Source organism: Bombina bombina, chromosome 6 (genome assembly GCF_027579735.1).
Source record: "Bombina bombina isolate aBomBom1 chromosome 6, aBomBom1.pri, whole genome shotgun sequence".
NCBI lineage: Eukaryota > Metazoa > Chordata > Amphibia > Anura > Bombinatoridae > Bombina > Bombina bombina.
Window position 1 is genome coordinate 395,533,100 of NC_069504.1, and position 25,244 is coordinate 395,558,343.

The 25,244-nt window shown below is 38.4% G+C and overlaps 1 protein-coding gene across 2 annotated transcripts in view; it reads left to right on the forward strand.

The window, feature by feature from the left end:
• Nucleotides 1-542: 542 nt before the first annotated feature.
• SH3PXD2B (SH3 and PX domains 2B) overlaps nt 543-25,244 on the forward strand; it is a 455,707-nt gene continuing 431,005 nt past the window's right edge. For both annotated transcript variants that reach the window (XM_053717127.1, XM_053717128.1), the window contains exon 1: nt 543-756. In XM_053717127.1, coding sequence (XP_053573102.1) covers nt 685-756 — 72 coding nt within the window. In that variant the 5' untranslated portion in view covers nt 543-684. The remainder of the gene's footprint in view (nt 757-25,244) is intronic.

Below are 25,244 nucleotides of genomic sequence, written 5' to 3' on the forward strand. Positions count from 1 at the left end.
GCCACCATTGCTGCTCTGCTCCCGTGCCTACCAAGATATGCTTTTCAGCAAAGGATACCAACAGAACAAATTAAATCTGATCACAGGAGGAGTACATTGAAATATATTTTAAAATTGCATGTTCTATCTGAATAATGAACGTTTGAGTTTTATGGAGAGGATACTCTAGTGTGTTACAATCACGGCTGGGTCACTTGAAATACTGCAAACGCAGTCCCAGTTTAAAATCATAGCTAAATAATTGTTACGGTAAAATCTGAGTTCTCTTATAACTTATTTCCTCAGCAGCCATAGGGTTTGTGAAGCAGAAGAAACCCCCTTACAGCAGATGTAGTTGCAAAAGTAATTGCAATGCAGCATAAATGTTATACACGCGGTTACGCGCCCACCACTATAGACTCTCATCAGTGTGCAGGAATGCCCTGCAGCCCTACGTACGCGCTTTACAGCGTGAGTGTAAAGATCGGGCTGGCACTCCAGAGAGGGGAGGGGAGTTGTGAGGCTGAGCTTTCATGAAATTCAGTAGAAGGTAGAACCGAGAACCTGGATCCTGTGCACACAGCAGCGGATGCTCGATCCCGTGTCCTGTCTGCATGTTGGAAAGCGCTGGACCACCCAACTAGAAATCTTAGGCTCGTTCCTGCCTTTTGTTTGCTGGCAAAAAGAGGGGGTACGGTGTGAACTATGCCCCGGAGAAGCATAGTGCAAGTCTGTGTGCAAGATGTGCAGAAGAGGCGCAATCCCAACAAGCACTATGTGAGTAGCCTTTGTTTACTAACTGGGGTCCGGGATACCATGCACTCTGCTGCAGCAGGGAGCCAGCAAGGCGCTGGGAACTTCTAGTGGTTTTCTGCTGCTGTAGCTGACTGTGCTTAGGACATGAACTAAAGGAAATCTGTTTGACTGAACCGTTATTATATATAAAGCAGACTGGCTCTATTCAGGAAATAGTGTTCAGGCTCCTGCTGATCTATAGACAAGACCGGGGGAGTATTGTGACTGTTCTTGGTAAACTGTATTTGCAGCGCCTGCTCTGATAAGCTAACGAGAACAGAGCTATTCCCGTCACGTGCAGTTCTTTATTGGTAGACTCTAGTATAAGTTTATTATTAGCACATTACATGGTTAAACAATATAAATACCCTTTATATAGGTAAAATACATGTTCAAGTATAAGAGTTTTTATTTTTCATGAGAACACTGTTTCTGTAATGGATTTATTGCAATGTTGCAGTGATTGAATGTGCAGAGAGGACCCTGTGAGCCTGCCAGTATGCAACAAAGTAATCTTCCTAATTGCAGACTAGAACTGTCTCTGACTTGGCAGTCTTGATTCCCAGAGGAGCTGACCGTGTACATTTCTCTCTTACCATGAAATGTATAAGGTCTGCAATAGGGTTTACAGTGCTTGTGTAGGGCTTGTTATTCTGGAGAGGAACGTTTTCTTTTATTGTTATTCTGGAATAATTTCCAACTCAATTAAAAACAAAACTGCACAAATATATAATTTAGCAGCCAGACTTTTTTTTGTCTTATTCCTAAAAAAAATAAAAAACATTTTTAGACTTATTTTATTTTGGGATATATTCTTTAACCATATGTCTGAATCCAGTGCTGAGTCTTCCCATTTGCAGTTAATTTGATGATAGTATTTTTTTAATGCTATTCTTTTGTTTTCTTAAAAGCATTTTGTTGCTGTGGGTGGATGGATGCTTTTGAAATACTGTATGGTAATAAGATATCAATTTATATATTCATGTCTATCTTCACAAATTGCCAGAAAGTTGTTATACTAATCCTGTGAGGAGGAAATTAAAAAAATAAAAATAAGACTAATTTCTCTTCCCAGGCATGGCAGTTGAAATACATCATCCTTTTAATGTATTACATTAAATTAGAATAAGGTACTTAAAGGGACATAAAACCCAAATAGAACTTACAATTTTAAACAACTTTCTAATTTTCTAATGTTATCTCATTTGCTTTGTTCACACTGTATCCTTTGTTGAAAAGCATACCTAAGTAGGCTCAGGAGCAGCAATGCATTACTGGGAGATAGCTGCTGATTGGTGGTTGAACTTATATGCCTCTTCATTTGCTCGCCTGCTGTGATCATCTAGCTCCCAGTAATACATTGCTATTTCTTCAACTGAGTATACTGAGAGAACAAAGGACATTTAATAATAGCAGACAAATGTAAAGTTACTTGAAACTGTATGGTCTATCTGAATCATGAAATAAACATTTTGGGTTTTATGTCCCTTTAATCGCATGGTTAGCTTGCTCTTTTTACTCCTACACTGCACTGCTTCCTGAGTTTCATCGCATATCCACATCAATTGTAGCAGAAGTACTAATAAAAACCTATCCACCCATCCTAAAAAAAAGTCTTTATTTGTTAAACCCACCCCTTGTGCTGTATAAGGGGTGGAGCAAGCTTAAAAATACACACATCACAAACCCTGGCTTCTAATGAACATGGTTATCATTTATTTTCAAATATGTGATTGAGGCTTCGCATCTTCAAAATACGTCTCACCTCTGTAAAATAAATGCAGTGTGTTTACCATTAGAATTGATATCATGGGGCAATAAAAAAAACAAGGACTTAAAAAAGGTGTCACACCCCCCCCCCCAATTGTTTTTAATCTTAGTAAAACATGGTTATATACATTTGCTATATTGCATGCTCTTCCTGTAATCAACCTCTTGCATGGCACAATTTGCTTCACACTGCAAAGCTACAAAATGCTTGTATCGGGCCAATGACTGACCACAGGAAAGTTTACCATAATCACATATTCATATATACATCCTTGGACTGCTAGGTGTTTGAAAACAAAATGCAATTTTTGAACCACCCCATTATATTATTTAGTTGTATGTCTATTTAATGTGTGGAGGTTAGACTTCTCATTTCCCTCACAGCTCGTCAGGTTAGACTTCTCATTCCCTCACAGCTCGTCAGGTTAGACTTCTCATTTCCCTCACAGCTCGTCAGGTTAGACTTCTCATTCCCTCACAGCTCGTCAGGTTAGACTTCTCATTCCCTCACAGCTCGTCAGGTTAGACTTCTCATTCCCTCACAGCTCGTCAGGTTAGACTTCTCATTCCCTCACAGCTCGTCAGGTTAGACTTCTCATTTCCCTCACAGCTCGTCAGGTTAGACTTCTCATTTCCCTCACAGCTCGTCAGGTTAGACTTCTCATTCCCTCACAGCTCGTCAGGTTACACTTCTCATTCCCTCACAGCTCGTCAGGTTACACTTCTCATTCCCTCACAGCTCGTCAGGTTACACTTCTCATTTCCCTCACAGCTCGTCAGGTTTGACTTCTCATTCCCTCACAGCTCGTCAGGTTTGACTTCTCATTCCCTCACAGCTCGTCAGGTTTGACTTCTCATTTCCCTCACAGCTCGTCAGGTTACACTTCTCATTTCCCTCACAGCTCGTCAGGTTACACTTCTCATTTCCCTCACAGCTCGTCAGGTTACACTTCTCATTTCCCTCACAGCTCGTCAGGTTACACTTCTCATTTCCCTCACAGCTCGTCAGGTTACACTTCTCATTTCCCTCACAGCTCGTCAGGTTACACTTCTCATTTCCCTCACAGCTCGTCAGGTTACACTTCTCATTTCCCTCACAGCTCGTCAGGTTACACTTCTCATTTCCCTCACAGCTCGTCAGGTTACACTTCTCATTTCCCTCACAGCTCGTCAGGTTACACTTCTCATTTCCCTCACAGCTCGTCAGGTTACACTTCTCATTTCCCTCACAGCTCGTCAGGTTACACTTCTCATTTCCCTCACAGCTCGTCAGGTTAGATATCTTTGTATGTCTAACCTGACTTGTCTATGAGGAAGCGCCACTAGGGGGTGCGAAACGCGTCAATTTGTCCATGTTTGTAACTGTTACTGATTTGTTGAATAAACGTCTCTTCTTTTATCACACTGCTGTGCTGCTGGACTTTTTCTACTTTGGATACTTACCTGCAGTTGGTTCGCTGCAGTGCACCCTGCCTTTGTGTACTGGTATTCTAGCTGCTGTTTGTGGTTGTGTCTGACTTCATCAATATGAGTCTTGCATCAGGTGGCAACTGGTGGGTTTCGAGCGGCTGCTCTAATTATTGCACTTAGACGTCTTTATACGCTCACAGCTCGTCAGAACAGTAGTCTGTGTCAGGTTCATGCAGTGAACAGATGAGGGATTCTCTGCACACCCTAAACCTAGAGTATCTTGAATGCTACAGTAGAGCCAAGTTCAGTACTTGCTGTGACTCCTGAGCTTTGCTCCAGCAAGGTCACCATCCACTGTAAGTTGTGCATTGGCACAGTTAAATCTAATTTCTGCTGGACTGTCTTAGATGTGTGGAAGTCAGGTTCAGCACTCCACTGCCACTTTTTAATTTGCTGAGTGTGGTACAGTGTCAGTGAGACATTAAATTATTATTCTGCTTAAAGTGAAGGTAAAGTTTAGGTAATCTGAATATATCTATGCATTCCTTTAACAATGGATACGCTAATCGCTAACTTTGTTCAAAAAATGTTTTTCTTTTAATTTTATTCCAAATTTTTCATACTGTTCCGTCGATAACTCCTCCCAACCTCTATTTCCGTATTTGAAGTGCCGTGATGTATAGAGCTGTCCCACCCGCTCTATACGTAATCTCAGAAGCGTGTTCACGGTGAGCGCTGCCAATGCGCATGCGCGATTCTGAGCTTCCCATCACTAATGCGCATGCGATAGAGGTTGAAACCAATCTCATATGCGCATGCGTTAATCACGGGGAAAACAATATTGAATAAATAGCTACACTATGTTCGTTCATTACTATGTTAGGTGAGCGAGAGCAGCTGTTTGTTTATACTCTGCGACCCGATTTTAAATGCAAATCTTTTACCAATAAAACAAAGTATCCGTAGTTAAGTGATCCTCTTGTGCATATTCAATGCTGCCGTAAACAAAATAAGTATGCATGTGCAAACCGGGAATGCGCGTGTAGACTGAGAGCAAAAAATAGAATGTAGCGCATGCACAGTGCATTGAGTAGGCGAATGATGTAGGGTCACGGCCGCTTAACGGCCGGAATTTCAACCGGCTAATCGAAAAACGTCACTCCAAAAAATTTTTTTAAAAAACGGGTCGAATTTTAAAATCGGAAAAATGTGAATTAAAAGTGAGATTACAGGATTTGTAAGTAAAAACAGAAAAAATGATGACTTAAAGTCCTATTCATTTAGAAAAAAGATTTAAATTCTGTATCGTCGACAAGGTAATTTTACCTTCACTTCAACATCAGACTAAGGGCTAGATTATTAGTGGAGTGCAAAATTGCTTTTACGCAAGCTCAATATTTGTGATCCACTCAGAAATACCAGCACACGCAAATGTGCATTGGTGTTGCAAGTTAGGCGCAATGCAAACGCGACCTCGTGTTCAAATTGTATGTATGTATTGAGTATTTGTAAAGCGCGGCTAATCACCCGTAAGCGTCTCAAGGCGCTGCTCATTTTATCGACCTCGGAAGGATGAAAGACTGAGTGGACCTCACCGGGGATCAAACGTGCAAACCTTGGGTTGCTACAGACCTCAGCCACAGTGCCTTAGCATGCTGAGCTATCTGTCCGGTGTTGCAGGGAAGCCTTGCGCTAGGTTCTCATGCCATCAGACACGACTGAGAACTTAGTGCTGTGAATGGAGTAAGTCGCGCAGCGACGGGCAGCAAAGTGTAAATTATATATGTATATGCTTATATACATATATTTGTGTGGTAATAAAAACAAGTATATATGTGTATATACACATATTAACACACAAATATATGTATATAAGCATATACATATATAGTTACAGGTAACACACAGTCCCCATAGACCGCTATGTAAAGGCACTTTTTATTGCCATTTTTTTGTCTAACACCGCTCACGTTAACCCCTAAAAACTGCCTTGTGCAGTTTAAAAAAATATATAAAGATCTTGTTGTTGTTGTTGTTGTTATTTTTTATTATTATTATAGAAGCTGATCTCTGGTTAATTTTAGGAGCATTAATTGCTAATGCGAGGCTTGCGGTAGCATTGACCAGCCACTTGTAATGGCTGGTTATTTATTGTGCGCCGGTAAATGTGCGAATTTGCCCATTTAAGGGTGCACAATAAATTAGCGCTCCACTTTTAATCTAGCCCTAAATACCTTGTAAGCTAAGTAGTAAAGGATTAGAAGAGGAATTGAGTGTCCCTGAAACTTTAGTAATTGTTTTGGTTTAACTGGCTTCCATATGGTTATACTGTCTTATCTTAAAGGGACAGTCAAGTCCAAAAAAAAACTTTCATTTTTCAAATAGGGCATGTAATTTTAAACAACTTTCCAATTTACTTTTATCAACAATTTTGCTTTGTTCTCTTGGTATTCTAGTTGAAAGCAAACCTAGGAAGGCGCATATGATAATTTCTAAGCCCCTGAAGACTGCCTCTATTTTATTTACTTTTCACAGCAGGGGAGAGCAAGCTCATGTAGGCCATATAGATAGCATTGTGATCACGCCCGTGGCTAGTGGCAGACACTGCACTAATTGGCTAAAATGCAAGTCAATAGATAATAACTAAAAGTCATGTGATTAGGGGCGGTCAGAAGATGCTTAGATACAAGTTAGTCACAGCAGTAAAAAGTATATTAATATAACCGTGTTGGTTTTGCAAAACTGGGGAATGGGTAATAAAGGGATTATCTATCTTTTTAAATAACAAAAATTCTGGTGTTGACTGTCCCTTTAATCTATTATATAAGGGAAAAATGCACATGTGCTTCCCAACATATGTATTGTAGTGTGCATTATACTTCCATTCACACAATATAGATTAACCATGGACTTGTAGTACCAGCTCAAAAATGCAGGCGGTATGGATTGTGCTTTAGCAATATTGACACTCCATACCGCCTACGTTCTAGCATTTCACTTGTAATCTGGCCCACAGTGTATTCTATTTTTCTAAAAAGTCTGTGTGTAGGTATACATATAATCGTATATCACACCTTAAAGGGACACTGAACCCAAATTTTTTCTTTCATGATTCAGATAGAGCATAAAATTTTAAGCCACTTTCTGATTTATTCCTATTATCAATTTTTCTTCGTTCTCATGCTATCTTTATTTTAAAAAGAAGGCATGTAAGCTTTTTTTTTTAATTCAGAACTATGGACAGCACTTTTTTTATTGGTGGATGAGTTTATCCACCAATCAGCAAGAACAACCCAGGTTGATCACCAAAAATGGGCCGGCATCTAAACTTACTTTCTTGCATTTCAAATAAAGATACCAAGAGAATGAAGAAAATTTGATAATAGGAGTAAATTAGAAAGTTGCTTAAAATCTCATACTCTATCTGAATCACGAAAGAAAAAAATTGGGTACAGTGTCCCTTTAAAAAACCTTTTGAGGAACATTTTTCCAAATAAAAAAAAAAAAAAAAAAAAAAGTTTTTTTGTTTTGTAAATTATTTGGTTATTATTTGTCATATAGATAGATATAGGTACCTATAATGTGCTTTTGTGTAAAATAGTTTGAAACCATGCTTTGATGGTTGTTTCTGAAGGGCCATTTTTGTTTTGGAAAACAATTCATAGGATATTATGAACTTGTAACTGGGTATAGGCATACTCAGCTGGTGTCAATAGAACAGTACTATAATAAGCATGTTTTTTTTTTTAAGTGTTGATAGTTTTGGACTGGAATTATGTGTTTTCCTGAAATAAATGTGTATACATGTTTAGTATGGCAGACTCTACAAATCTTAATTGGCTAAGTATTTTTTCCAAAGGTGTGTGTCTGTTTTATTTTTTTTATCCTGAAGTAATTTCAATGCTTCAGAAAAAAATTCACACAGGTTCTTGTTTTTGGACTTATCAAGCTGAGCAACTTTGAAGCTAGAGTAAATCCTTTTGATTAATGTAGTTGGGTGATGTTCTGGGTATGTATTTGAATTTATTAGATGTACTGTACTTTGAATGGACTGAAATGTCATGGAAAGGGAACCCTAAAACAATGCAAGCTAATTGCAAGGTTTTTGCCTTCCAAAGTCAATAGATTAGAGTGGGAGCTTAAAATTAGCAATATGTGTTTTTTCAAGAGGCCAGAAGTGAAACCAGGGCTTGTAAAAAAAAAAAAAAAAAAAAAAGATATGGGGGACAGTTGTGAATGATTTAAGCCTAAGGGGCCTAGTTATCAAGCCGTCAACCTCAAATACGCTGGAATTCCGCAGCGTATTTGTGGCGAGGCTGATTGGCCTTAGTTATCAAAGGCTAGAGACCGGCAAAAGTAGAATTTTGTGACGTAAACTTCGATCCGCCGGACTCAGTCCGACACAGATCGATTCTTACGTCACTCCAGATGTTCCGCACACAAGTGCGGCACAATCTGACTACTTTTGCTAGTTATAAAAAAACTAGCAGGTACGCTCGGCACTTTTACGGCCCAGCGTACCTGGTTTTCAAACCGCCACCCTGGAGGTGGCGGATCCCATAGGAATCAATGGGAGTCTGACTATAGCGAAAGTACAAGTTCGCTGCTGCCAGACATCCCATTGATTCCTATGGGAAACGTCTGCACCTTACATGTACCCCGAGTCTAAACACCACTAATCTGTACCCCCTACACCGCCGCAATTAAATAAAGTTATTACCCCCTAAACCGCCGCTCCCGGAGCCCACCGCAAGCTACTCTATACATATTAACCCCTAAACCGCCACTCCCGGAGCCCACCGCAACTATAATATATGTATTAACCCCTAAACCGCCGCTCCCGGAGCCCACCGCAACTATAATATATGTATTAACCCCTAAACCGCCGCTCCCGGAGCCCACCGCAACTATAATATATGTATTAACCCCTAAACCGCCGCTCCCGGAGCCCACCGCAACTATAATATATGTATTAACCCCTAAACCACCGTTCCCGGAGCCCACTGCAACTATAATATATGTATTAACCCCTAAACCGCCGCTCCCTATATTAAATTTATTAACCCCTAATCTGCCCCCCCTACACCGTCGCCACCTATAATAGATTAATTAACCCCTATCCTGCCCCCCACTACACCGCCGCCACTGTAATAAATTTATTAACCCCTAAACCTAAGTCTAACACTAACCCTAACACCCCCCTAACTTAAATATTAATTAAATAAATCTAAATAATATTTCTATTATGAACTAAATTAATCCTATTTAAAACTAAATACTTACCTTTAAAATAAACCCTAATGTAGCTACAATATAAATAATAATTATATTGTAGCTATCTTAGGATTTATTTTTATTTTACAGGCAAATTTAAATTTATTTTAACTAGGTACAATAGCTATTAAATAGTTATTAACTATTTAATACCTACCTAGCTAAAATAAAGAGAAATTACCCTGTAAAATAAAAACTAACCTAAGTTACAATTACACCTAACACTACACTATACTTAAATAAATTATTCCTATTTAAAACTAAATACTTACCTGTAAAATAAACCCTAAGATAGCTACAATATAATTAATAATTACATTGTAGCTATCTTAGGATTTATATTTATTTTACAGGTAACTTTGTATATATTTTAGCTAGTTAGAATAGTTATTAAATAGTTATTAACTATTTAATAACTACCTAGCTAAAAGAAATACAAAATTACCTGTAAAATAAATCCTAACCTAAGTTACAATTAAACCTAACACTACACTATCATTAAATTAATTAAATAAATTACCTACAAATAACTACAATTAAATACAATTACATAAACTAACTAAAGTACAAATCATCATCGGATGGAAGTTACAAAAAATAAAAAAAATAAGTTACAAACATTTTAAAAATATTACAACAATTTTAAGCTACTTACACCTAATCTAAGCCCCCTAATAAAATAGCAAACCCCCCCAAAATAAAAAAATGCCCTACCCTATTCTAAATTAAAAAAAGTTCAAAGCTCTTTTACCTTACCAGCCCTTAAAAGGGCCATTTGTGGGGCATGCCCCAAAGAATTCAGCTCTTTTGCCTGTAAAAGAAAAATACAACCCCCCTCCAACATTAAAACCCACCACCCACATACCCCTAATCTAACCCAAACCCCCCTTAAAATAACCTAACACTAATCCCCTGAAGATCATCCTACCTTAAATCGTCTTCACTCAGCCGAGCAGCGATGGAAACCGAAGAGGAGACCCGGAGCGGCAGAAGTTATCCTCCAAGCGGCGCTGAAAAAAATCTTCCATCCGATGAAGTGATCCTCCAAGCGGCGCTGAAGAAGTCTTCTATCCGGGCGATGTCAACTTCCAATAGGCGCTGAAGAAGTCTTCTATCCGGGCGATGTCATCTTCCAAGCGGGGTCTTCAATCTTCATCCCGCCGACGCGGAACATCCTTCTTTCCCGACGGACTACCAACGAATGAAAGCTCCTTTAAGGGACGTCATCCAAGATGGCGTCCCTTCAATTCCGATTGGCTGATAGGATTCTATCAGCCAATCGGAATTAAGGTAGGAAAAATCTGATTGGCTGATTGAATCAGCCAATCGGATTCGGAACAGCCAATCAGATTCGGAACAGCCAATAGAATGCGAGCTCAATCGGATTGGCTGATTGGATCAGCCAATCAGATTGAACTTGAATCTGATTGGCTGATTCAATCAGCCAATCAGATTTTTCCTACCTTAATTCCGATTGGCTGATAGAATCCTATCAGCCAATCGGAATTGAAGGGACGCCATCTTGGATGACGTCCCTTAAAGGAGCCTTCATTCATCGGTAGTCCGTCGGGAAAGAAGGATGTTCCGCGTCGGCGGGATGAAGATTGAAGACCCCGCTTGGAAGATGACATCGCCCGGATAGAAGACTTCTTCAGCGCCTATTGGAAGTTGACATCGCCCGGATAGAAGACTTCTTCAGCGCCGCTTGGAAGATCACTTCATCGGATGGAAGATTTCTTCAGCGCCGCTTGGAGGATAACTTCTGCCGCTCCGGGTCTCCTTTTCGGTTCCATCGCTGCTCGGCTGAGTGAAGACGATTCAAGGTAGGATGATCTTCAGGGGATTAGTGTTAGGTTATTTTAAGGGGGGTTTGGGTTAGATTAGGGGTATGTGGGTGGTGGGTTTTAATGTTGGGGGGGTTGTAATATTTTTAAAATGTTTGTAACTTAATTTTTTTATTTTTTGTAACTTAGCTTTTTTATTTTTTTGTACTTTAGTTAGTTTATGTAATTGTATTTAATTGTAGTTATTTGTAGGTAATTTATTTAATGATAGTGTAGTGTTAGGTTTAATTGTAACTTAGGTTAGGATTTATTTTACTGGTAATTTTGTATTTCTTTTAGCTAGGTAGTTATTAAATAGTTAATAACTATGTAATAACTATTCTAACTAGCTAAAATAAATACAAAGTTACCTGTAAAATAAATATAAATCCTAAGATAGCTATAATGTAATTATTAATTATATTGTAGCTATCATAGGGTTTATTTCACAGGTAAGTATTTAGTTTTAAATAGGAATAATTTATTTAAGTATAGTGTAGTGTTAGGTGTAATTGTAACTTAGGTTAGTTTTTATTTTGCAGGTTAATTTCTCTTTCTTTCATGTAATTAGCAAGAGTCCATGAGCTAGTGACGTATGGGATATACATTCCTACCAGGAGGGGCAAAGTTTCCCAAACCTTAAAATGCCTATAAATACACCCCTCACCACACCCACAATTCAGTTTTACAAACTTTGCCTCCGATGGAGGTGGTGAAGTAAGTTTGTGCTAGATTCTACGTTGATATGCGCTCCGCAGCAAGTTGGAGCCCGGTTTTCCTCTCAGCGTGCAGTGAATGTCAGAGGGATGTGAGGAGAGTATTGCCTATTTGAATGCAGTGATCTCCTTCTAAGGGGTCTATTTCATAGGTTCTCTGTTATCGGTCGTAGAGATTCATCTCTTACCTCCCTTTTCAGATCGACGATATACTCTTATATATACCATTACCTCTGCTGATTCTCGTTTCAGTACTGGTTTGGCTATCTGCTATATGTAGATGAGTGTCCTGGGGTAAGTAAGTCTTATTTTCTGTGACACTCCTAGCTATGGTTGGGCACTTTGTTTATAAAGTTCTAAATATATGTATTCAAACATTTATTTGCCTTGACTCAGAATGCTCAACTTTCCTTATTTTTCAGACAGTCAGTTTCATATTTGGGATAATGCATTTTAATTTAACATTTTTTACCTTAAAATTTGACTTTTTCCCTGTGGGCTGTTAGGCTCGCGGGGGCTGAAAATGCTTCATTTTATTGCGTCATTCTTGGCGCGGACTTTTTTGGCGCAAAAATTCTATTTCCGTTTCCGGCGTCATACGTGTCGCCGGAAGTTGCGTCATTCTTTGACGTTATTTTGCGCCAAAAATGTCGGCGTTCCGGATGTGGCGTCATTTTTGGCGCCAAAAAAGCATTTAGGCGCCAAATAATGTGGGCGTCTTATTTGGCGCGAAAAAATATGGGCGTCACTTTTGTCTCCACATTATTTAAGTCTCATTTTTTTTTGCTTCTGGTTGCTAGAAGCTTGTTCTTTGGCATTTTTTCCCATTCCTGAAACTGTCATTTAAGGAATTTGATCAATTTTGCTTTATATGTTGTTTTTTTCTTTTACATATTGCAAGATGTTCCACGTTGCAACTGAGTCAGAAGTTACTTCAGGAAAGTCACTGCACAGTGCTGGAGCTACCAAGCTAAGTGTATCTGCTATAAACTTTTGGTATCTGTTTCTCCAGCTGTTATTTGTATTGCATGTCATGTCAAACTTATTAATGCAGATAAAATTTCCTTTAGTACTGTTACATTACCTGTTGCTGTTCCGTCAACATCTAATTTTCAGAGTGTTCCTGATAACATAAGAGATTTTATTTTTTAAATCCATTAAGAAGGCTATGTCTGTTATTTCTCCTTCTAGTATACATAAAAGTCTTTTAAAACTTCTCTTTTTTCAGATGAATTTTTAAATGAACATCATCATTCTGATACTGATAATGGTTCTTCTGGTTCAGAGGTTTCTGTCTCAGAGGTTGATGCTGATAAATCTTTGTATTTGTTCAAGATGGAATTTATTCGTTCTTTACTTAAAGAAGTGTTATTTGCATTAGAAATAGAGGATTCTGGTCCTCTTGATTCTAAATGTAAACGTTTAAATAAGGTTTTTAAATCTCCTGTAGTTATTCCAGAAGTGTTTTATCTCCCTGATGCTATTTCTGAAGTAATTTCCAGGGAATGGAATAATTTGGGTAATTTATTTACTCCTTCTAGACGTTTAAGCAAATTATATCCTGTGCCATCTGACAGATTAGAGTTTTTTGAGACAAAAATCCCTAAGGTTATGGGGCTATCTCTACTCCTGCTAATGTACTACTATTCCTACGGCAGATAGTACTTCATTTAAGGATCCTTTAGATAGGAAAATTGAATCCTTTCTAAGAAAAGCTTACTTATGTTCAGGTAATCTTCTTAGACCTGCTATATTTTTAGCGGATGTTGTTGCAGCTTCAACTTTTTGATTAGAAGCTTTAGAGCAACAAGTAACAGATCATAATTTTATAGCATTATTATTATTCTATAACATGCTAATAATTTTATTGGTGATACCATCTTTTGATATCATTAGAGTTGATGTCAGGTATATGTCTCTAGCTATTTTAGCTAGAGAAGCTTTATGGATTAAACTTGGAATGCTGACATGTCTTCTAAGTCATCTTTGCTTTCCCTTTTTTCCAGGGTAAATAATCATTTTAGTTCCTTTCCTTACAAGGAACAAAAGCCTGATCCTTCATCCTCAGGAGCGGTATCAGTTTGGAAACTATTTCCAGTTTGGAATATATCCAAGCCTTATAGAAACCTATAGCCAGCTCCTAAGTACCTATGAAGGTGCGGCCCTTATTCCAGCTCAGCTGGTATGGGGCAGATTACGTTTTCTTCAAAGAAATTTGGATCAATTCCGTTCTTAATCTCTGGTTTCAGAAACATTGTTTCAGAAAGGTACAGAATTGGCTTCAAGTTAAGGCCTCCTGCTAAGAGATTCTTTTCTTTCCCGTGTCCCAGTTAACACAGCAAAGGCTCAGCATTTCTGTAATGTGTTTCAGATCTAGAGTTGGCTGGAGTATTTATGCCAGTTCCAGTTCTGGAACAGGGGCTGGGGTTTTATTTTATCTCTTCATTTGTACCAAAGAAGGTCAATTCCTTCAGACCAGTTCCGGATCTGTCATTATTGAATCGTTATGTTAGGATACCAACATTCAAGATGGTTACTGTAGGACTATCCTGCCTTTTGTTTAGCAAGGGCATTATATGTCTACAATAGATTTACAGGATGTGTATCTGCATATTCCGATTCATCCAGATCACTTTTAGTGTCTGAGATTCTCTTTTTAGACAAGCATTACCAGTTTTGTGGCTCTACCGTTTGGCCTAGCCTCAGTTCCAAGAATTTTTTTCAAAGGTTCTCGGTGCCCCTTTTTTCTGTAATCAGAGAATAGGGTTTTGGTATTTCCTTATTTGGACGATATCTTGGTACTTGCTCAGTCTTCTCATTTTCGAAGAATCTCATACGAATCGACTTGTGTTGTTTCTTCAATTTCATGGTTGGAGGATCAATTTACCATTCAGTTCATTGATTCCTCAGACAAGGGTAACCTTTTTAGGTTTCTAGATAAATTCAGTGTCTATGACTCTGTCCTTGTCAGACAAGAGAAGTTTAACATTGATATCAGCTTGTCAAAACCTTCAGTCACAATCATTCCCTTTGGTAGCCTTATGCATGGAAATGTTGGGTCTTAGGACTGCCGCATCAGATGCGATCTCCTTTGCTCGTTTTCACATGCGACCTCTTCAGCTCTGTATGCTGACCCAATGGTGCAGGGATTACTCAAAGATATCTCAATTAATATCTTTAAACCGATTTTACAACACTCTCTGACATGGTGGACAGATCACCATCGTTTAGTTCAGGGGGCTTCTTTGTTCTTCCGACCTGGACTATAATCTCAACAGATGCAAGTCTTACAGGTTGGGGAGCTGTGTGGGGGTATCTGACGGCACAAGGGGTTTGGGAATCTCAGGAGGTGAGATTTCCGATCAATATTTTGGAACTCCGTGCAATTTTCAGAGCTCTTCAGTCTTGGCCTCTTCTCAAGAGAGAGTTGTTCATTTGTTTTCAGATAGACAATGTCACAACTGTGGCATACATCAATCATCAAGGAGGGACTCACAGTCCTCTGGCTATGAAAGAAGTATCTCGAATTTTGGTTTGGGCGGAATCCAGCTCCTGTCTAATCTCTGCGGTTCATATCCCAGGTATGGACAATTGGAAAGCGGATTATCTCAGTCGCCAAACGTTGCATCCGGGCGAATGGTCTCTTCACCCAGAGGTATTTCTTCAGATTGTTCAAATGTGGGAACTTCCAGTAATAGATCTCATGGCTTCTCATCTAAACAAGAAACTTCCCAGGTATCTGTCCAGATCCCGGGATCCTCAGGCGGAGGCAGTGGATGCATTATCACTTCCTTGGAAGTATCATCCTGCCTATATCTTTCCGCCTCTAGTTCTTCTTCCAAGAGTAATCTCCAAGATTCTGAAGGAATGCTCGTTTGTTCTGCTGGTAGCTCCGGCATGGCCTCACAGGTTTTGGTATGCGGATCTTGTCCGGATGGCCTCTTGCCAACCGTGGACTCTTCCGTTAAGACCAGACCTTTTGTCTCAAGGCCCTTTTTTTCCATCAGGATCTGAAATCCTTAAATTTAAAGGTATGGAGATTGAACGCTTGATTCTTGGTCAAAGAGGTTTCTCTGACTCTGTGATTAATACTATGTTACAGGCTCGTAAATCTGTATCCAGAGAGATATATTATAGAGTCTGGAAGACTTATATTTCTTGGTGTCTTTCTCATCTTTTTTCTTGGCATTCTTTTAGAATACCGAGAATATTACAGTTTCTTCAGGATGGTTTAGATAAGGGTTTGTCCGCAAGTTCCTTGAAAGGTCAAATCTCTGCTCTTTCTGTTCTTTTTCACAGACAGATTGCTATTCTTCCTGATATTCATTGTTTTGTACAAGCTTTGGTTCGTATAAAGCCTGTCATTAAGTCAATTTCTCCTCCTTGGAGTTTGAATTTGGTTCCGGGGGCTCTTCAAGCTCCTCCATTTGAACCTATGCATTCATTGGATATTAAATTACTTTCTTGGAAAGTTTTGTTCCTTTTGGCCATCTATTCTGCCAGAAGAGTTTCTGAATTATCTGCTCTTTCTTGTGAGTCTCCTTTTCTGATTTTTCATCAGGATAAGGCGGTGTTGCGAACTTCTTTTGAATTTTTACCTAAGTTGTGAATTCCAACAACATTAGTAGAGACATTGTGGTTCCTTCATTATGTCTTAATCCTAAGAATTCTAAGGAGAAATCGTTGCATTCTTTGGATGTTATTAGAGCTTTGAAATATTATGTTGACGCTACTAAGTCTTTCCGAAAGACTTCAAGTTTATTTGTTATCTTTTCCGGTTTTAGAAAGGCCAGAAAACTTCTGCCATTTCTTTGGCATCTTGGTTGAAATCTTTAATTCATCTTGCCTATGTTGAGTCGGGTAAGACTCCGCCTCATAGGATTACAGCTCATTCTACTAGGTCAGTTTCTACTTCCTGGGCGTTTAGGAATGAAGCTTCGGTTGATCAGATTTGCAAAGCGGCAACTTGGTCCTCTTTGCATACTTTTACCAAATTCTACCATTTTGTTGTATTTTCTTCTTCTGAAGCAGTTTTTGGTAGAAAAGTACTTCAGGCAGCGTTTTCAGTTTGAATCTTCTGCTTATGTTTTTTCATTAAACTTTATTTTGGGTGTGGATTATTTTCAGCAGGAATTGGCTGTCTTTATTTTATCCCTCCCTCTCTAGTGACTCTTGTGTGGAAAGATCCACATCTTGGGTAGTCATTATCCCATACGTCACTAGCTCATGGACTCTTGCTAATTACATGAAAGAAAACCTAATTTATGTAAGAACTTACCTGATAAATTCATTTCTTTCATATTAGCAAGAGTCCATGAGGCCCGCCCTTTTTTTGTGGTGGTTATGATTTTTTTGTATAAAGCACAATTATTCCAATTCCTTATTTTATATGCTTTCGCACTTTTTTCTTATCACCCCACTTCTTGGCTATTCGTTAAACTGAATTGTGGGTGTGGTGAGGGGTGTATTTATAGGCATTTTAAGGTTTGGGAAACTTTGCCCCTCCTGGTAGGAATGTATATCCCATACGTCACTAGCTCATGGACTCTTGCTAATATGAAAGAAATGAATTTATCAGGTAAGTTCTTACATAAATTATGTTTTATTTTAGCTAGGTAGGTATTAAATACACGTTGATAACTACCCCCCAATAAATCCTAACCTAAGTTACAATTAAACCTAACACTACACTATCATTAAATTAATTAAATAAATTACCTACAAATAACTACAATTAAATACAATTACATAAACTAACTAAAGTACAAATCATCATCGGATGGAAGTTACAAAAAATAAAAAAAATAAGTTACAAACATTTTAAAAATATTACAACAATTTTAAGCTACTTACACCTAATCTAAGCCCCCTAATAAAATAGCAAACCCCCCCCCAAAATAAAAAAATGCCCTACCCTATTCTAAATTAAAAAAAGTTCAAAGCTCTTTTACCTTACCAGCCCTTAAAAGGGCCATTTGTGGGGCATGCCCCAAAGAATTCAGCTCTTTTGCCTGTAAAAGAAAAATACAACCCCCCTCCAACATTAAAACCCACATACCCCTAATCTAACCCAAACCCCCCTTAAAATAACCTAACACTAATCCCCTGAAGATCATCCTACCTTAAATCGTCTTCACTCAGCCGAGCAGCGATGGAACCGAAGAGGAGACCCGGAGCGGCAGAAGTTATCCTCCAAGCGGCGCTGAAAAAAATCTTCCATCCGATGAAGTGATCCTCCAAGCGGCGCTGAAGAAGTCTTCTATCCGGGCGATGTCAACTTCCAAGAGGCGCTGAAGAAGTCTTCTATCCGGGCGATGTCATCTTCCAAGCGGGGTCTTCAATCTTCATCCCGCCGACGCGGAACATCCTTCTTTCCCGACGGACTACCAACGAATGAAAGCTCCTTTAAGGGACGTCATCCAAGATGGCGTCCCTTCAATTCCGATTGGCTGATAGGATTCTATCAGCCAATCGGAATTAAGGTAGGAAAAATCTGATTGAATCAGCCAATCGGATTCGGAACAGCCAATCAGATTCGGAACAGCCAATAGAATGCAAGCTCAATCGGATTGGCTGATTGGATCAGCCAATCAGATTGAACTTGAATCTGATTGGCTGATTCAATCAGCCAATCAGATTTTTCCTACCTTAATTCTGATTGGCTGATAGAATCCTATCAGCCAATCGGAATTGAAGGGACGCCATCTTGGATGACGTCCCTTAAAGGAGCCTTCATTCATCGGTAGTCCGTCGGGAAAGAAGGATGTTCCGCGTCGGCGGGATGAAGATTGAAGACCCCGCTTGGAAGATGACATCGCCCGGATAGAAGACTTCTTCAGCGCCTATTGGAAGTTGACATCGCCCGGATAGAAGACTTCTTCAGCGCCGCTTGGAAGATCACTTCATCGGATGGAAGATTTCTTCAGCGCCGCTTGGAGGATAACTTCTGCCGCTCCGGGTCTCCTCTTCGGTTCCATCGCTGCTCGGCTGAGTGAAGACGATTCAAGGTAGGATGATCTTCAGGGGATTAGTGTTAGGTTATTTTAAGGGGGGTTTGGGTTAGATTAGGGGTATGTGGGTGGTGGGTTTTAATGTTGGGGGGGTTGTAATATTTTTAAAATGTTTGTAACTTAATTTTTTTATTTTTTGTAACTTAGCTTTTTTATTTTTTTGTACTTTAGTTAGTTTATGTAATTGTATTTAATTGTAGTTATTTGTAGGTAATTTATTTAATTTATTTAATGATAGTGTAGTGTTAGGTTTAATTGTAACTTAGGTTAGGATTTATTTTACAGGTAATTTTGTATTTCTTTTAGCTAGGTAGTTATTAAATAGTTAATAACTATGTAATAACTATTCTAACTAGCTAAAATAAATACAAAGTTACCTGTAAAATAAATATAAATCCTAAGATAGCTACAATGTAATTATTAATTATATTGTAGCTATCATAGGGTTTATTTCACAGGTAAGTATTTAGTTTTAAATAGGAATAATTTATTTAAGTATAGTGTAGTGTTAGGTGTAATTGTAACTTAGGTTAGTTTTTATTTTGCAGGTTAATTTCTCTTTATTTTAGCTAGGTAGGTATTAAATACACGTTGATAACTACTCCCCATAGGCTTTCTTTAATATACAGAACTAAATGATAAAAACCCCTTGGTTGCCAATCACTTACTCTAAGTCTTAGGTTTTGCTGAAAATGTCCTCTTTGTGCCTTCTTGCTCTCTCAGCATTGCTCATACCGGTAACTCACGATAGAATTAGCTACTGAGCTGTAGTTCGTTCCTGGTAGAGCGCTTCTCTCTTTGTATATATTTGTATTATGACCCTGGGGGGGTCTCCCTAAGGGTGATGGGGAAAATGGACTTCTTGCTCAGTGTACTCTGTGGGTTATGGTTGCACCTTACTGATGAGACCCTCAGAAGGTTGAAACAATTGTCTGGGTGTGTCATATTCCTTGTTCAGAAAAGAATTGCCTGGTATTTCGAGGCTGTACTGACCTTACTTGGTGGGATCAGACTGATATACTTTAGGAAAGTTTTCCTCTGTGAAAAGCACAACGGTGCTAAAAAAAGGCTGCTCTTAGGTGGTAACTCACCATAGGACAAGCTACTGAGCTGATGTTCATTCCTTGTAGATCGCTTCTCTTTGTATGCATTCGCTCGTACTGTCTTCAATTTGAGAATGTTGCTTCCTAATTGCTCTATCCTACCGTTTCTCATACTTTCCTCTCTAAATCTAGTGATCTGAATCTGTAACCAATATCTTGCTCATTTCCAGCTCTGCTCATACAGCTTTCTATGGACCTAGAGATCCAGGAATGTCACCTCCACCTTGCTCTATCCCAGCATTTCTAATACTGTTTTCAATTAGTCTGAGTTGACAATACCATCTCTTCCTTGCTCTTTCACATTGTTGCTTATACTATTCTCTTTGGGTCTAGCAATCAAAAATTGTCCCCCCCCCCCTCCTTGATCTATCCCTGCATTGCGCATAATCTCCTCTCTCTAATTCTAGCGATCTAACAATGCTACCCCCTCAGTGTTCTTTCTCAGCACTGTTTATACAGCCCTCTCTGGGTCTAGTGATCTGAGACTACCACAGCCTCTTTTCTATATCCCCATCTGAGATCTGCTTATACTCTATGCCACCCACAGACTAACTTTTGAGCTGCCAGTCAGCCTGACCAATAAATCGCTAGTTGCCCCTCTTCCACACAGTCAGCAGCCTCCACAATAGTGACTCCACTTATATACTCCAACATAGTTTTTGGGCCAAAATATGTGTGTTTTACTATTTATAGGTATGTGTTTGAGTAAAATGAAAATTTTTGTATTATATAAACTGACAACATTCCTCTCAAATTCAAAAATATTGTCATTTAGAGCTTTTATTATTTGATATATACCACTGCTGTGATCATAACTATCCTCTTGCAATGGACCAGCTGGATGGCAAAAACAGTGCTAGTAGTACCTAAAACATAATTGGAATAAATAACTATTGACATTGGATTGTAAGGTAATCCTTTTTTTGATGAGTCCAATTTTCAGCTTTGCCCAACACCTGGTTGTCTAATGGTTAAAGAGAGACCTGGGGAGGCATACAAGCCACAGTGTCTCGCACCCACTGTGTAATTTGGTGAAGGATCAATGATGATCTGGGGGGTCTTCAGCAAGCCTGAAATTGGCCAGCTTTATCTTTGTGAAGCAAGCCACGTACATTTATCAGGGAAGAAAACCTTGCTTTCTTCTGCTCTGACAATGTTCCCCAACTCTGATGAGGTAAATCAAGGTGTGGATGGAGAGCCACCAGATCAAGACCCTGTCATGGCCAGCCTAATCCTCAGACCTTAGCCCCATTGAAAACCTCTGGAATGTGATTAACAGGAAGATAGATGGTCAGTGGCATAAAGTTACCCAACAGCAATGTCAAAAACTGGTGTAGAGCATGCCAAGACTCGTAAACTTGTGATTAAAAATCAGGGTTATTCCACCAGATATTGATTTCTGAAAGCTTGCTAAGTTAAAATATTAGTATTGTGAACTTGTTTTCTTTACATTATGCAAAGTCTGAAAACACTGCATCTATTTTTGTTACTTTTACCAGTTGTGATTTTCTGCAAATAAATACTCTAATGACAATATTTATATTTGGAATTTTGGAGAAACATTTTACTGAAACACATACTTTGCAAAAGTATCAGTTTATCTGGTTTTACTATTTATATTTCTCAATATATATATTATATGTCTCAATTTGTGTGTGTATATATTGTAATGTACAAACACACACACTCTCTCTGCTGGAAAAATCTCATGTATCAACGCAAGAAGTAGGCAGGCACTCTCTGTTTTTTTCAAATTCAAACATACTTTATATATGACGTTTTGTGGATATCTTTCTTAACTCAAGCAAATGTGTAGTAGCACATGTGTTAAATATAAAGCTTAAATCCCACCCACATAAACTGCCATTGGGGTACTTGTCATGACAACCAAATGTACTAAAAAAATGCATTTTATAATAAACTCTATTATAAACACATCCTCATGTGAAAATCAACATTTGATGTGTTAATGTGCACAAAAAGGTAACTCGTATCCATTATCCCAAACGGTCATTATTCCTCTAACTCAAAGATACTGCACAAATTCAACAAAATACTGTTTATATCATCCAATAATTGTTCACTATCCTAATCCAGTCTGACTATTCATGCCATTAAATTTATATTGAACAGAAGTATATTTATAATGCTGTCTCGCCATTGTCCTACTAGATCTGAACTGTCAGTGCGCATAGCACAAATAATTTGCCTATCATCTGTGCCGTGGCATCACTTACTATAGAGTTCCAAACTGCCTCTGGAAACAACATCAGAGCACTGTGCGTTGCGCACTTCATGAGATGGATTGCTATGGTCGAGCAGCTGTACCACAAGATTCACATCCCATATACAATGCCAAGTGTTGGCTGGAGTGGTGTAAAGAACGCCATCTCTGGATTTTTTGTATTCTATGTAGTGCTGAATCATGCTGCACTATTTTGCAGTCTGATGGAAGAATCTATGTGTGTTGGATACCAGGAAAATGCTACCTACCGGAATGCATAGTGCCTACTGTAAATTGTGGGGGTTTTTTGGGGGGAGGGATAATGGTCTGGGGCTGTTTTTCAGGGATTAGCCTAGGCCCCTTAGTTCCAGTGAACAGTTATCTTATTGATACAGGATACAAAAACATTTTAGACAATTTTGGGTTCTTAAAATTTTGTGGTAACATTTTGGAGAATGCTGTTTCCTGTTCCAGCATGATTGTGCACAAAGTAAGATCCATGAAGACATGGTTTTATAAGTTTGGTGTAAAGGTACTTGAGTGTCCTGCACGGATCCCTGACCTCAACCCAATTGCACACTTTAGAGATGAATTGGAATGCATATAGAACCAGTCCTTCTCTTCCAATATCAGTGCCTGATCTCACAAATGCTCTTTTGGCTGAATGGACACAAACTCCCACAGGCACACTCCAAAATCATGTGGAAAGCCTCCCAAGAAGAGTATCTGCTGTTATAGCCTCAAAGGGAGGGGGTAACTCCTTTTATTAATGCCCATGTTTTTGGAACGAGATGTCTAACAAGATCATATCATTTTGATGCTATGGTGTCCACCTACTCTTGGCCATATGTACAAAGTCACTCACTTGCACATATTTTATCTAGATCTGTATTCTCTGTATATAAAGATGTGAAATACAGGGGGGGGGGGCTATGCTTGCAAACCGTCTCATTCTTTTTATAAGCACACTAAAGTTGATTATTTTCTTTGTTATGACTGTTTTTAAAAAACCCAACATTCTATTATTGAAACTTCTGTTTAATGCTTGTAGAGTTTTTCCTGCCCAACAAAAGAGCTGTGTGGATTGACCATATCGGGCAGTGAGCATAAAATGTGGTGCACAAAATGCACTTCCTGCATAAATAACAATTGTAAATGTATTTATTTAAAAAGGCAACATAGGTCTTTCAGAGCACTAATGAAACATGTTGCTATATACTGTATATGATCTGTTTGTTTATATTTAATATTATTTTGCATAAAAGGTTTAATTAAAGCTGCTTAAAATGTTACAAATGTATGTATACAGCCCCTCTCAAGGGACAGATTGCTCTCAGGTTAACGGTAACTCTCTTTTGAATCAGACACAAGCCTCTACCAGCATGAGATACAAATGCATTTTTTTTTAAGGATACAAAAATCAATTTAAATAATAAAAACTGAATATTTTAGACACAAGGAAAAGTATTCATTCTGTCTCTTTAAAACTTCTTCAAAGAAAATTTTGCCAAGATGTTTTAATTATACTTTTTTGTGTTAGAATATTTCTGAGTTTAAAAGAGCATTAACATAATTTTTGATATGTTAATTGCATGTATTGGCAAATGAGCATTACATTGCAAAATATCTGTACACAAAAGAAATGTTGGCTTTCTTATGCTTGATAGTAATACATTAATTACATATTTTATGTTCATAGAATTTTTTTTTATTTTTTTTTGGGGGGGGGGGGATAATTACAAATATGTCCCCCCACACACACACTCACTCTTGTTGACTCCATTGCTTCAATAGAAATAGTAAATCTATTCACAAGTTCTGTTTTATTCAGTGGATACTATACAATGGCTTGTATGATCATGTCTGCTATGTGAATTCTGTAGGACAAAGCTGTAATTATAGTCTTGAGATCTAGACAGTAACCGGAGGTCATTAATATGATGTCATCTTGACCTCCCCCACAACAGGATGGCTTTAAGAAATGTGTGGTCTGCACAGGCATTCTGACTTTGAAGACCACTTCATACCATGTTTGGTTGGAATCCTTCCCAGCAGCTTTGTAATATCTTGCCATAGATGTTTAATCCTCAAAGGGACATGGGCCACATTTACATTATGCATTTGAGTGTGTCTTTAGCATTACAAAAGGACATTTTTGCATGGAAAAATTGATGTAAACATTAAAAATTACCTTTTTTATCCTTGAGCAAAGGCATCTTTTAAAAGTAGTGTAGTGCTTCCTCCTGTGAAACTCAGATGTGCTGTTAACAAGCATAATACAGACACAAAATCTGTTAAAACAAAAAAGTCATACGTGGTGTTTAAAAATGTGGCGCTTACTATTATATACAGAGGATTCTGATGAGTGCACTTTGTGCCAAGGCATCCAAAATGAGGATTTTTTTTTTTCTCACCATATTTAAGCGGCAGTAACAGTGGCTAAGGGCTCCATGTACTAAGCAGTCAGCGAGCTACCCGCAACAAATCTCGCGTCAAAATTCGCAAACTGATATGTACAAAGCCGTCAATTATGTTAAAACTCGCATCTTTAAAATTGCGAGCGTACTTATCCGCCAAACCTCGCTACCGCTCCATTTTTCACTGTAATTAGACACATTTGACCACCAACTCGCCAAAAACGAATGTACTAAAAAATCTATTTGTCCGCTCGCTACAATTTCCGCTCCCACCTCGTTATTTTTGCCTCGCCACCTTTTAGGTGGCGGGCAAGGTACAAAACAATAGGAAAGTCAATCTAGACGCCAGTCTAGACATATATAAAAGGCAGTAATATCAGCATTGTACAGCATAACTGGCGTCTAATTTGTCTCTCATTTCCATGTACATAAATTGCGCCAAATTTGTCGACTGTAATTAAAGAGTAATCTATATTTTAAATTTGTATTGTATAGTTGTCAATCTTTATAATTATTTTTATATTAATATTTATATATTATCAGATCCAGATGAAGCCATATCCAAATTGTAAATAAATATTACAAAAATAACGCTGTTATCACTCTTCAAAAAATTTAGAACAATAATAAAGTTGTTTAGATAAGTTGAACTTTTATAGGAGCAAAATTCTATTCCCGCGACTACTATGATGTTCGTGACACCTTGCATGTCACGTGTTAATA